At 39.9% G+C, this 14,171-nt stretch overlaps 1 protein-coding gene across 5 annotated transcripts in view; it reads right to left on the bottom strand.

The window, feature by feature from the left end:
* BBS9 (Bardet-Biedl syndrome 9) overlaps positions 1-14,171 on the bottom strand; it is a 271,289-nt gene that overhangs the window by 244,163 nt on the left and 12,955 nt on the right. For all 5 annotated transcript variants that reach the window (XM_072153261.1, XM_072153264.1, XM_072153263.1 and 2 more), the window contains 2 exons: positions 12,024-12,088; positions 9,521-9,634 (listed from right to left, as the gene is read on the bottom strand). In XM_072153261.1, coding sequence (XP_072009362.1) covers positions 9,521-9,634; positions 12,024-12,088 — 179 coding nt within the window. The remainder of the gene's footprint in view (positions 1-9,520; positions 9,635-12,023; positions 12,089-14,171) is intronic.

The raw sequence follows: 14,171 nt of genomic DNA, 5'->3' as shown, positions 1-14,171 counted from the left end.
AATATCCTTGCAATAAAACCCAGCAGGGATTATCACTTTTATTCGAACAATTCCAATTTATGATGAATTTTCATGTGGCTGTTTTAGTCTGAGTGGATTTACATCCTGTCACTCTGGTTTTCTCATCTCAAAATTCCTCATTCTTAATAAGATGATTTTTTTTTTATCCCTCTCATTACTTGGGCCCAGTAAATTTGCTCCACAGAGAGCAGTTGATAACAGCACTGGATCTGGAAGAGCATGTTAAATCATTGGGTAGACTGAATCTCTTCCAAGTCTAATGAGGCAGGATTTGTAGGCATTTAGATTTCATTAATCAAGGTAGATCTATTGGATGGACTGAAGATTCCCACTCAGAAGTCCTGGCAAGCGATACATAAACAGACATACCGGAGCAGAACTGTTATAGGGAATAGGGCTAAGGTCTCAGCAATGCAAACATGGAAACGAATTGCCACAATCATTTTTGTAAGTCTTTTCAGGAAACTTATTTAATAGAAAGCGTGACATGGCCCACAGCTCAGACTAAATTGGCCATATCCAAAAAATTCCCATAGACACATACCTTGTCACTAGGAATGTTTCGAGCCTCAACACCGGCATTCAACATGAAATGAGTATATGCCATCTCTAAACTACCAACTAAAAATTTGGGGTACAGCAATGGGGTCCAATGTGGCCTCCTCATGTGTAAATTGTTACATTGCAGATTTTGATGATCATTTTGTCTATACTAATGACCTACTTCATACCCAAGCCATGCTGTGAAAAAGATACATTAAATATAATTTCTTTATGTCGGGAGTGCTGAACTCCCTGATTTCACAATACACTTGTCTCAATCAAACCTGGCCTGAGTTATAATTCACCATTAACTAGAGTTTAGAGAAAAATAAGATAAGATAATCCTTTATTAGTCCCACAGTGGGGAAATTCACAGCGTTGCAGCAGCAGAGAGGGTACAGAGAGTGAAGTACAAACTATGACAACAATAATATTAGGGATAAATGAACAAAAAGAAAAGGGGAATAAAAAACAAAAAAGAGACAAGCAATGATCGGCAGTTTGATGTTTAGTCTGTGGATGGGACCTGCAGGGACTGGTTAGGTGGGGGGCGCAGGTTACTTCTGTTTGGGCCTTGTTTGTTGAACAACCTGATGGCAGCGGGGAGGAAGGACTTACGATAACGCTCCCTCTCACATTTGGGGTGACGCAGTTGGTCACTGAAGGTGCTCCCCAATGCCACCACAGTCTCATCCAAGGGATGGGAGCTATTCTCCAGAATAGACTTCAACTTACACAGTGTCCTCCTCTCAGCTACCACCTGCACTGTGTCAAGAGGACCCCCCAGGACAGAACTGGCTTTCCTAATCAGTTTGTCCAGTCTGCTCCTCTCCCTCGCTGAGATGCTGCTACCCCAACAGACTACACCAAAGAAGATGGCTGATGCCACTACAGAGTTGAAGAAGGTCTTAAGAAGAGCCCCCCACACTTCCTCAACACCCCCCCCCTCCCCCAATGAAAGACTCTATGGGTAACCTCTTGACCAATCTATAAACTATACCCACTGACTGTAACAGTCTTTACTTGTCACCCATCACCCTGTAAACAGTCATTAACCAAAGCTCAACATAAATGGAGAATAGTCATAGATCCTTCCCAAAACCACAGTTATAGTTATCCCAGGTGCAAGAAAAATTTCAAAGTCGTGGTTACCGGAATACAGTACTTAAGACCGAATCTCCCCTTACCAATAAGAAAAAATGATACTTTAAAAATGATACCCCATGGGTCACTTTTGTCCATCACAATCACTGTTCCATTTACGGATTACATAAATGTATTTGAAATCACTGGTCCATTGAAAAAAAAAATGGCAACATACAACATATAGGGATATTTTACATGTGAATCCACATCTGTGCAGTCTCATGGATGTCTGGAAGACAATCCCACAAGTAAGGCACCGAATCTCTGAGGCCGAAAGCAAACAAGCTTGCGGCCTTACATACGTCCCCCATAGATGGCATAGACATGTGGCACCGTACCACTACGTACACATATACAGGCAGTCCCCGGGTTACGTACAAGATAGGGTCTGGAGGTTTGTTCTTAAGTTGAATTTGTATGTAAGTCGAAACCGTATATTTTATAATTGTAGATCCAGACAAAAAAAATTTTGGCCCGAGTGACAATTGGAGTTTCAACATTTTTTGCTGTAATGGAACCAAGGATTATCAATAAAGCTTCATTACAGACACTTTACAGTTGATTATTGCAATCTGGGACTATAGTAAAGCATTCAGAGACTTCACCAGAAGTCAGACTGGTATGTCTGTAACTATGGGTTGTCTGTAAGTCGGATGTCCTTAAGTAGGGGACCGCCTGTATATGGTTACTTATTCTGTTTATCAGTATGTTTTTACTTGAACTAATTGCTGTTCTCTAGTTTACCTATTTCCTGCCACCTATCTGATATACTCTATGCTCACCCAGGTCTTTTGGTAGATCCTTATATGTGATATACTGTCTTATATCTTTACTTATCCCCCGATACCTTTCTCCTTGCTACCTTTCTACCCAGAGCTGCAGTCTTTTGTTATCCCTTAAATTTTCTCATATCATCTTCCCTTCATGAGTCTCTATGTATTCACCATAATTTAAATATGATTAACGTTGACTATATGTGCCACATATACTTGATTATGAAACATCCGGTACTGTAACATGATGTAATACCATTTGTCTACAATTCTATTTTGGCTCCATTTCCTACCTTGTTGCCACTATTTACTGACATTATTTTAGCCATTTATATTTCTGTAGGTTTTTGCATAGTTATTTATTTTACTTGCTTAGCTATTCAGTTTTTTTTTATTTTAGTGTCTGAAGAAGGTCTATGTATAGACTGAAACGTTACACGTTTTTGGATTGCAATTCATCATTCTTTCCTACTTGAGCACCCTACCTACTTTAAAGAGAACCCGTCATGCAAAATAACCCCCCTAAACTAAATATATTTTCATAAACTGCCTGTAAACCTAAGCAATGAGGTCCTAAAGCTGTATGCAAATGACCTGTGAAATGTCCAATGAAGCATTAGCATATTCAAGCTGTCCACCTTATTCATGAGTGGGAGGCACAGACACACCCCCAGTGCATGACTGACAGCCTGAATAATGATGTGAGGCTGTATAATGATGTGCTTCCTGGTGCTGGTGGCCACGCCCCCTGCAGCCTGTGTGTGCATGTGTGTGTGTGTTTAGGAGAGATACAGCAGCTCCAGGCTGCAGCCATGTTACAGCAGAACATGTCAGGTACATGTGTAGCTGATATCTGTGCCTCTCACCTGTATATTAGGAGGATGCAGCATGTCAGCAGATGACATACACACACTAGCCATGCTTTACTATACATTACACACAGACATGAGCAGGGGGAGGAGAGGGGAGGGGTAACAGGGGTGACATCACTGCCTCTGACCATGTGACCAGCCTCATTTACATGATAAAAAATAGATGATTTTACAATGAATAATGTATGAAATAACTAGATGAAGGCTGGGATGGGATCCTTGTGAGCTGCTCCAACAGGTAGTAGTGACAAGACTAGTGACACAGACCTGATGACAGGTGTCCTTTAAGTGTAGTGACGTGCAGATCGATATTACCAGGGTTAAAGAATTAGCCCTAGATGGCAGGGGCTTAGTAACAGAGTAGTAGGCTGCGGTTATGGTAAGTAACAGTAGAAAAGTCCATAAATGTCACAAAGAAAGCAATGGGCAATTACAATCTACCATTGTTCAAATTTCTGTAGCTTGAAACAGCCCAATGCCATCTTTGTGACTGAGGAGGCTACATTGTTTTTGGCTGACTAGCTTTTGAGGTAGATGGATAATGATTGTGTATTGTTGAGCCACGCAAGGTCTTGATGTTCAGATATCTACATGGAGTTGACATTTCAAATTTAAAGGAACTTAGAAGACATAACGCTGCATTCCATAGTGAGAAGAGGCATGGCACATAGGAGGGGTGAGTGGAGCAGGACGAGCCCCCTCTCATGCCAGGTAATACAAGATAAAGTTGATTTATGGGCATGTAAGGGAAACAATTTTAGCTAAACCAAGGATGTCTGTTAGTTAATAGGGCTCAATATGAACCTGCCACTGGCTTTATAAGTGGGGACAGGATTCCTTGAATTTCCTTTTTAACAGTACCAGCTTAAGGTTCTCTAAAAGTTATATCTTGGTGAAAAGCCATCCCTTTATAAGATGAGAAGACACTTTTAATTTTGTATTAACAATTTTTTTGGAGTTTCCAATTGGTATTTGTAACAAATTAGCCCAATAAAAAGTATATTTCATGTCACAAATATAATGTCTAAGCTTTTGTACATAAGTAGAAACTTAAGTACTAGTTTCCTTAGAGAGAAGGACATTAAACCACTGGCCAAGTCTAATCTATTTCTGTACTGTTTTATTGTAGGCTATAATAAAGTCTTCCACAAAAAGACAGGGTGTTTCCCCTTAGCTTAAATGTATTAATATTTTAGCAGCCAACAGTGGATAACATTCAGGATGCTGCAAGCAGTATACTCAAAGTAGTAAAAAATAATATGTCGGCAAACAAAGGGCATGCCAACTAAGAATCAGGACCCAAATCACTAAACTGACATCTCTTTGTATCTGATTTGCAATGTTTCACACAAAACCTCTAGTAAGAATATTTTAGATCATTTTGTTTCCAAAACAAATCTACAATGTACAATGACCATAGCCCAGGGATGGCGAACCTATGACACGCGTGTCAGCACTGACACACTTAGCCATTTTCAGGGACACGCAGACGCCGGAGAGTTACGTTTCATGCTCGGCTCCTACACGGCCAGGTGCAGCAAAAAATTGCTGTAGTGTGACTCGGTGCCAGAGGTCTGTATGCCAGAACAGCAGAGCTCCGGCACAGAGCGACTAGGCCTGGGAGTCACAAGGAGGAGCTCATTATACGTATAGAATAGCTGCATTTAGACTTCTGTTGGCGAATCTGTGGCAGTCCAGCTGTTGCTGGACTGCCAAAGGTTCGCCGTCACTGGAAGAATTCCCCATCACTTATCTTAGTTCATGGCACCCCACACAAGTTAAATAACAGCAACAAAAAGAAACCAACTTACAGATTAACAAAGAAGACACTAAGCAGGTAAGCTATATAAATATACATATTTGTTATTTAAGCTATAAATATCCCAATTTTTTTTTTTTTGACACAGCACACGAGTTATGCTCAGTTTTTTGGCGATTTTTGACACACCAAGCTCACTGGGTAAATGCTAGAAGCCCTTCTTCTCTAAATATTCTTATGTTGTGAAATCCTTCATGGTCAGAAGGCAATATTAAGGTGGAATTAATGATCAAATCTATAGCCAGCACAGGACAAAATGTCTATAAGCTATGACAATAGGATGAAGCTGGTGCAACCAGCGATTTGCTTTAGAATATTCAATGGGACCTGCCTGATTGAAAGTGACATCAAACTAGATGTGGGGAGAAAAAGTTACGCAAAAATATAGAATGGCAGAGCTCTCGAGCTGGTCCTCCCACACACATGAACAATTTGTAAAGCTGTGGCCCCATGTGCATCGCACATTGCGCATATTACTAGTACAGTACAGGCGGTCCCCTACTTAAGGGCACTCGACTTACAGACAACCCATAGTTACAGACAGACCCCTCTGACCTCTGGTGAAGCTCTCTGAATGCTTTACTATAGTCCCAGATTGCAATAATCAGCTGTAAGGTGTCTGTAATGAAGCTTTATTGATAATCCTTGGACCCATTACAGCAAAAAATGTTTAAACTCCAATTGTCACTGGGGCCAACATTTTTTTCGTCTGGATCTACAATTATAAAATATACAGTTTCGACTTACATACAAATTCAACTTAAGAACAAACCTCCGGACCCTATCTTGTAGGTAACCCGGGCACTGCCTGTAAATGGTACATATCACTGGTCTTACTTTCCTCCAATGGTGTAGTTTGAAATCACCCCAGCCAGCCATAACGTCCGTATGGAGATGCCATATGTTCTAAAAGCCATACAATGAACATCCTAGCCTTTCGAATATGCCACCACATGCAACCCCCGACCAACCATCCCCTCTCTTCCCATATGTTCCTGTTTTTCATGGTTATATAAATGAGGTTTATATGGTTTTCAGACTTGTGTTGCGATAAGAAGTTAAGGTCAACTACTGTATTCTGTCTAGATGTGAGAACTTCAACAAATACTTGTACGAATTTCTGGAAACTGTATGTCAGTTTAATTCTTGTGTTCTTCAAAAAACAGAATTGATTAATTCATCGCACTGAAAGGTGTGAACTAAGAACATAAAGTAGTCTTGGGGGGGTTAAAAAAAAAGCTCATATTGAAGACATGGTCAGCGAATGTAGGCTGGGTTAAACCATTCACAAACCAACATGCTGGTAGATGCCCCAACGAAAAGCAGTAGAAAGTCTATCCTCCACGTAAGCAGAAAATGGTATTGGTAAAATGGGTCAAGCACAAAAAAAAAAAACTTAAGTTTTAATTATCTTTGATACATTATAAATGCAAAGGGATAAGAGTTTGATACTGTCCCCAAATTACAAGGATGTACAGGTGGTCCTCGGGTTCTGTAGGTTTGTTCTTAAGTTGAATTTGTAATAAGTCGAAACTGTACATTTTATAATTTTAACTCCAGACAATTTTTTTTTGATCTTTGTGACAATTGGATTTTAAAAATGTTGTGATGTCATAAGAACCAAGATTAACAATAAAGCTTAATTGCAGACACTTTTAATAAATATTGTAGCTCTTTATTGTAGCCGAAGGCTAAAGTATAGTAAATTACCAACATCCAGAGGTCCGTTTGTAACTAGGGGTTGTCTGTAAGTTGGGTTTTCTTAAGTAGAGGACCCATCAAAATCAAACTTGATAAACCAGAGACATTTATTCATAGATCCAGGAACCCATTAAGTTATTTTTCACTCTTTGTATTATTACAGATATTGCAGATATTTTTGCTAATTTATCAAACAAGAAAAACTGAAATATCACATGGTCAATAAGTATTCAGACCCTTTGTGGTATTTAACTCACATGCTGTCCATTTCCTTCTGATCCCCGAGATGGTTCTACTCCTTCACTGGAGTCCAGCTGTGTCTAATTAAACTGATTGGACTTGATTGGGGAAATGCAAATGCTTCTCTATATAATACCTCACAGTGCATGTCAGACCACATGAGAATCATGAGGTCTAAAGGAACTGCCCAAAGAGCTCAGAGACAGAATTGTGGCAAGGCACAGATCTGGCCAAGGTTACAAAAGAATTTCTGCAGCACTTCTGGTTCCTGAAAGCACAGTGGCCTCCTGAATCCTTAAATGGAAGAATTTTGGGACAACCACAATTCTTCCTTGACCTGGCTGTCCAGCCAAACTAAGCAATCGTGGGAGAAAAGCCTGGGTTAGAGAAGTAAAAAGAGCCCCAAGATCACTTAGGCTGAGCTCCGGAGATGCAGTAGGGAATTAGGAGAAAGTTCCATAAAGTCAACTATTACTGTAACCCTCCATCAATTGGGGCCTTATGGCAGACTGTTCAGATGGATGCCTCTCCTCAGTGCAAGACATATGAAAGCCTGCATATAGACTTTGAGAAAAAAGAAACCAGGCACTGCTCTTCAGCTGTCAGGGAAACATGGTGGTGGCAGCATCATGGTATGGGAGCAGGGACAGGATGATTAATTACAATTGAAGGAAAGATAAATGTGACCAAGTACAAAAGTATCCTGGATGAAAACCTGTTCTAGAGGCTCTGGACCTCAGACTGGGTGGAAGGTTCACCTTGCAACAAGACAATAATTCTAAGCACATAGATAAAATAACGAAGCCATGGCTCCTGAACAACTCAGTGATTATTCTTGACTGGCCCAGCCAGAGCCCTGACCTAAACCCAATTGAGAACCTCTAATAGTAATAATAATTATAATTCTGGAGAGACTTGAAAATGTCTGTCCACCATGTGATCTGTAAGAAAGAATAAAATCCAGGTGTGAAAACTTGTTGCATCATTCCCAAGACAACTCATGGCTGTACTAGCTCAACAAGTGCTTCTACTCAATACTGAGAAAAGGGTCTGAACAGAGGTCGCACTAACATTTTTACAGAAGGGTAAAAATACTCCTCTCACCATTTTTGAGGAGTATTTTTAGCCGAAGAGGAGTATGAAAATTTCGGTCATACACATACATATTATATAACTCATAGCTGTATGTAATGTTAATAGACGCTATTTATACAACACTGCACACAAAACACTGCACACATCTCACCGCTCACAGCACACACTCACACAGAACACTGCACACTCACACAGCACACACTTACCCGGTACTGCTCTCAGGTCCCATCAGGATCACATAAACGCTGGCCGCTGCGGGCAGGGAGAGCTGGAGCAGGACGAGGAGCAGCAGCTTTGCGGCCCACATGTCTCCCCTGGGGCTGGCGTTCATGTAGCTCCCACAGATCGCTGCATCCCGCTCAGCCTGCGCGCTACAGGGAAGAATTGCCAAGCATAACTTTATGAATGGCAATTATTTTGGGGGCCAATGTCGCCTCATCATGCGTCTATGACGCATGGTGAGGCGTTAATGTGACCTCTGGGTCTGAATACTTATGACCATGTAATATTTCAGTTTTTATAAATTCGCAAAAAATATTTACATTTCTGTTTTCTTTCTATCAAGAGGGGGTGCAGAGTGTACATTAATGAGCAAAAAAGAAAAACAACTTTTTTGGCCTCACCAATTGGATGCAATGAAACAAAGAGCAAAAAATTTCAAAGGGGTCTGAATACTTTCCGCACCCACTGTAATGCTGCCCCTATGTACAAGAATATAACAACAATAATACTGCCCCCTATTTTGAAGCATATGTGGAGTCTTATATTTTTATTAGAGAAATCCATACTCATCCAATGCATTTACACACTTGACAAATAGGTTAAGGGCAATTTCACTGCCTTTATTATTGATCTGTCACATTCTGCTTCTCCTTATATTACTAAAAAATGAAGTAAGAGGGGTAGATGCTGAATAACACACAATACATATTACATTATGTTGGCAGCTGGATGCCAGGTTTGTAAGAATCATATTATGACCTGGGCTCGGTGCTATAGAGGTGGGGATATGTGTTCTTGTGCTGACCTACTACAATTCTTGATGAGCACTATTCATTTGATATACAGTATTTTGTATACTCCTCTGAATTTCTGCCAAATCTACAATGATATAAATAATATAAAGACACCATATTTTAACATTTCATTTCACCCCTTTCAGACAAATATGCAGTAAAAATGAATCCTCTAAAAACAATTTATGTGCTTAACTTAAACAGGATATATTTTGGTATATATTGCAGTAAATTTATGAGGCTGCACTACTACAGAAGAACATTCAGACATTTTATTTGCACTTCACAGCATACCTTTTACTCCTCCAAATGGGCCATGAGTCATGTTGCAAGCTGTCCGTTGCAGATTATGTTCATACATCAATTTAATCTGATACTGGTTTCCATGTTCCACATTTCCTAAAGTACCTGCATGAAATGCGTTGAAAAGAGAATTATTCTAACCAGATGGATGCAAAATTCAAAAACCCTAAAGGGGTCCCTCTAAAAATGACAAAACAAAGAACATTACTAACCTACAAAATGCGTTTCAAGAAAATAACATCCCATTCATGTCATAACACATGAAAGTCATGTACAATTCACACAGGATTAGGACTCCTGGTCTGGTCAGCACTGGAGGCATTGAAGAAAGTAGTGCCACTTCCAGGGACGTCACTAGGTTAAACGAGGCGGGGACCGTGCCCCGGATCTTTTAGTTTGGGCCCCGTATTTACCTGGGTTAGAGGGACAATTTTCCTACTTTTCTATACAGTGCTGGGGCCTAGAAGTGAGGACATAATAAATAGCTTGGGGGTCACAAAAGGGTACATTATTAAAACAAGAGGGCATTAAAAGTAGGGGTCACTGTTAATTGTGGGGTCCCAAGAAGGAGCATTATTAACGGAGTTGTCGGAAATTGAAAAAAAAAAAAAAAAAAAAAGGAAGAAAGGTCTGAAAGAAAGAAATTATGCTTACCTCTGTCCTTACTGTTGCCACAAGGGACTGGAGGTAAAGTTAGAGGTAAGTTAAAGTTCTTTACTCCACCTGGGGCCAGGAACACATAAATTTCCCATTCCAGAAAACCCTTTAAAAGGCTGTGTTCACACTGTGCATTTGCATTGCGTTTTGAAACACATGCATTTTGTAAGTAGTAACATTTATTTAGCATTTAACAGTTAAAACAAGTTGCTACTTACAAAACACATGTATGTATTGTGGGGGGCTGGCTGCTAGTTTGAGGATGCGGTCACACATACTGCTACTGCCACATTTACAAATGCAATGCTAGCGTACGGGGAGGGCCTGGGACCAAACATATATGGTTAGCTATGGAAACGCATGCGATAAGTAACCAGAACCCGGTGTCTTGCATTAAAACAACGCAAGACATGGGGTTCTGGATACCAGTCATATTAGTTTCTATGGAAACGCATATTGTGATAGGGCGGAGGACCTCCCCCGTATGCTAGCATTGTAAACCCAGCACTAGCGGTACGTGTGACCGTGTAAGGTACATGTGTAACATGTGTACTTATAACTTAAACTGCAGACCAAAACTAGAGAACAACAATCAACTTCCTAAATGTGTAGTCTTACGTGAAGATATCCCAACATGTAACATAACAGTATTTTAACCCCTTAATGCTCTGCGCCGTAGCTCTACGGCACAGAGGTGCAGGAAATGTATGAAGAGGGCTCACGGGCGATCGGTTGCCATGGTAGCCTCAGGTCTTCGTTTGACCCTAGGCTAAATGGCTCATTGCAAAAATGCCATATATTGCAATACAGAAGTATTGCAGTATATGGTAGGAACGATCTGACCATCTAGGGTTAATGTACCTGGTCGAAGAAATAGTGAAAAAAAAAAAAAGAAAAAAAATTAATAAAATATGAAAAAATTTCAAATCACCCCACTTTCCCTAGAACTGATATGTAAACAAAAACGTTTACAACCGGCGGTGCCCTCCGAGACGGGAAATGGCGCCCAAATGTACGAAATGCGACTTTTACACGTTTTTTACAAGACATAAAAAAATGGAATAAAAAATTATCAAAATGTCGCACAGTCCTCAGAATGGTAGCAATGAAAACGTCGGCTCATTTCGCAAAAAAAAATTACATATCACACAGCTCCGTACCCCAAAGTGTGAAAAAGTTATTAGCGCCAGAAGTTGGCAAAATCAAAAAAATTATTTTTGTACAGGAGGTTTTAATTTTTGTAAATGTATGAAAACATTATAAAACCTATACAAATTTGGTATCCCCTTAACCGTACCGACCCAAAGAATAAAGTAGACATGTCATTTGGGGCGCTCAGTGAAAGACGTAATATCCAAGCCCACAAGAAAATGGCGCAAATGCGTTTTTTCACCATTTTCATTGCATTTGGAATTTTTTTCCCGCTTCCGAGTACATGGCATGGAATATTTAATACCATCACTATGAAGTGCAATTTGTTACGCAGAAAACAAGCCGTCACACAGCTCTTTACGTGTAAAAATAAAAAAGTTATAGTTTTTTGAAGGTGAGGAGTGAAAAATGGACATGAAAAAACAGGAAAGGGCCCGGTCCTTAACCGGTTAAATGCTAGCACCTGGGGAAGGCCAGTGCAGCACTGAACAAGGTAAGGATCTGTCACGTCATACAGTGTCTCGATGTTTAAGAGCATTTTTATGGAGTCCATTTATGAGCAGAAGAACAGAATTGCATGAAGAGTTATTCTTCAGGTAAAACGAATGGATACTGTGATGGAACCCATTATATGTCATTAAGAACTATCAGTAATTACTGACTCTAAACATGGTTCTTTACCTACCTGAGACTGAATAAACACAAAGCTTTTTTGGATGTAAAACAGCAAGATGAAGAAGTTCTGTACCACTAGAATGAACAAAAGTAGAAAGTTACATTAATGCTAAAAACTTGAAGAGTACACTAAGAAAAACATAACATTAAACTGGGAGGGAGGTACACCTGGCAGGCACCATCTTCACCCCGATGGATTTCCAAAACTACACATTTGGACGAAAGAAAAAGACGTCCTTTATTGTGCAATAACCATGCAGTAACTCTGCAAGCCTCCGCAACAGGGCCATTTCGCGCGAACTAGTGAGTGCCGTTTCTTTTCTTCTACATGTACCTGTTATAACATTAACCCCTTGATGACCGCCCTATCGGCTTTTTACGGCGGTCATTAAGGGTACTTCTTCTGACGCGTACGCCTTTCTACGGTGATCTTACAGCCCAGGCCCGGCACTAACACCCGGGATCGGGAAAAACTCCGATCCCGGGTGTTTAACCCCTTACACGCCGCAGTCAAGCATGACCGCGGCGTGTAAGCGTGTCCCGCGTGGATCGGACCCCCCCGGTGTGCTTACCGGGGGGATCCGATCCCTCCTGCCGCAGCCCCGGGTTCCGACGAGTGACCCGGGGCTTCCAGCTCCTCTTCTCGCCGGGTTCTGCCTTCCTGCGCAGCATGCTCAGTTACTTTCACTATACACTGCAATACAAGTGTATTGCAGTGTAAAGGCTTGAATAAGCGATCGAACGATCGCTTGTTCAAGCCAAGAAGTAGAAAAAGTAAAAAAAAAAAAAAAAAGATGAAATCATATTATATAATTAAATAAATAAAATCCCATAATCTCCCCAGTTACACATAAAATGCAAATAAAGTATATAAAACACAAAAACTCGTAAATATTTGGTATCACCACGTCCATATCAATCTGTACAATAAATCTAAATCAATCTTGAACCCGCTCGGTGAACGACGTAAAAAAAAACTCGGAAAACTTCCCGTAATATACAATTTTTCATCAAACACCATCACAAAAAATGTTCTAAAAAGTGATCAAAAAAAGTTTCGTTCCCTAATATGATATGACTGAAAAGAACAACTCTTTTCGCAAAAAATAAGCCCTCAACGAGGTCTGACAACAGAAAAATATAGAAGTTATGGCCCTAAAAAGTTGTCAATAGTAAAAACAATGCGATTTTCTCCAATATTGGTTTTGCTCAGGAAAATTGAGAAAAGATAAGAAAAACTATATAAATGAGGTAACACCGCAATCGTAGTGAACCAGAGAATAAAGATAAAATATTATTTTTATGTTACGGTGAGTGGGGGGAAAAAAAATGCTAAAAATCCAAAATAAAAATTGATGATTTTGTTTGTGTCCCCCTTGACATAGTTAATAAAATCTCATGAATAAGCTATAGACCCCCAAAATGAATTATCTATACATTGTATCTCATCCCGTAAAAAATAAGCCCTCATATGTTTGCATTACCAAAAAAAAAAAAAAATTCATAGGTTGTACAATGTGACAATACAAATCTGCTGTGAATGGCGCCTCCATTCATTCTATACTCGGCCGTGCGCCCGTACAGAAGTTTACCACCACATATGGGGTATCAGTACACTCTGGAGGAATTGGGCATCAAACGTTGCAGTGCGTTTCATCATTTAATTTATTCCGAAACTGTCAGTTTGGCCTAAATGAATGTATTTTCCAAAAAAATTCTATAGTTTCTAAATCGCAGGTCCATATTGTTTTAACCCATGTGAAACACTTAAAGGGTTAATGGACTTAATAGAAGTTGTTTTACACACGTTGAGGGGTGAAGTTTCTATAGTGGGGTAATTTATGGGGTTTTATTATCATATAGGCCTTACAAAGTCACTTGAAAGCTGAGTTGTCCCTCAAAATGTGAGTTTTGCCAATTTTCATGAAAATTTGAAAAATCGCACCTAAAGTTCTGCGCCTCATAACATCCTAGAAAAGTGAGAGGATGCATAAAATATCATCCCAACATAAAGCAGATATTCTGTAAATGTTAATTATCAAGCTTTTTGGGTAGTTTTACTTCCTGTCTGGAAAGCAGAACATTTCAAACTTGGAAAATGAAGAATTTTTACAAACTTCTGCCAAATTTTCACTTTTTTTCAGAACGAATCGCAAAA

This window comes from Engystomops pustulosus, chromosome 5, assembly GCF_040894005.1.
Source record: "Engystomops pustulosus chromosome 5, aEngPut4.maternal, whole genome shotgun sequence".
NCBI lineage: Eukaryota > Metazoa > Chordata > Amphibia > Anura > Leptodactylidae > Engystomops > Engystomops pustulosus.
The sequence above is the reverse complement of the archived record's forward strand: the minus strand, read 5'-3'. Positions and strand labels throughout refer to the sequence as shown.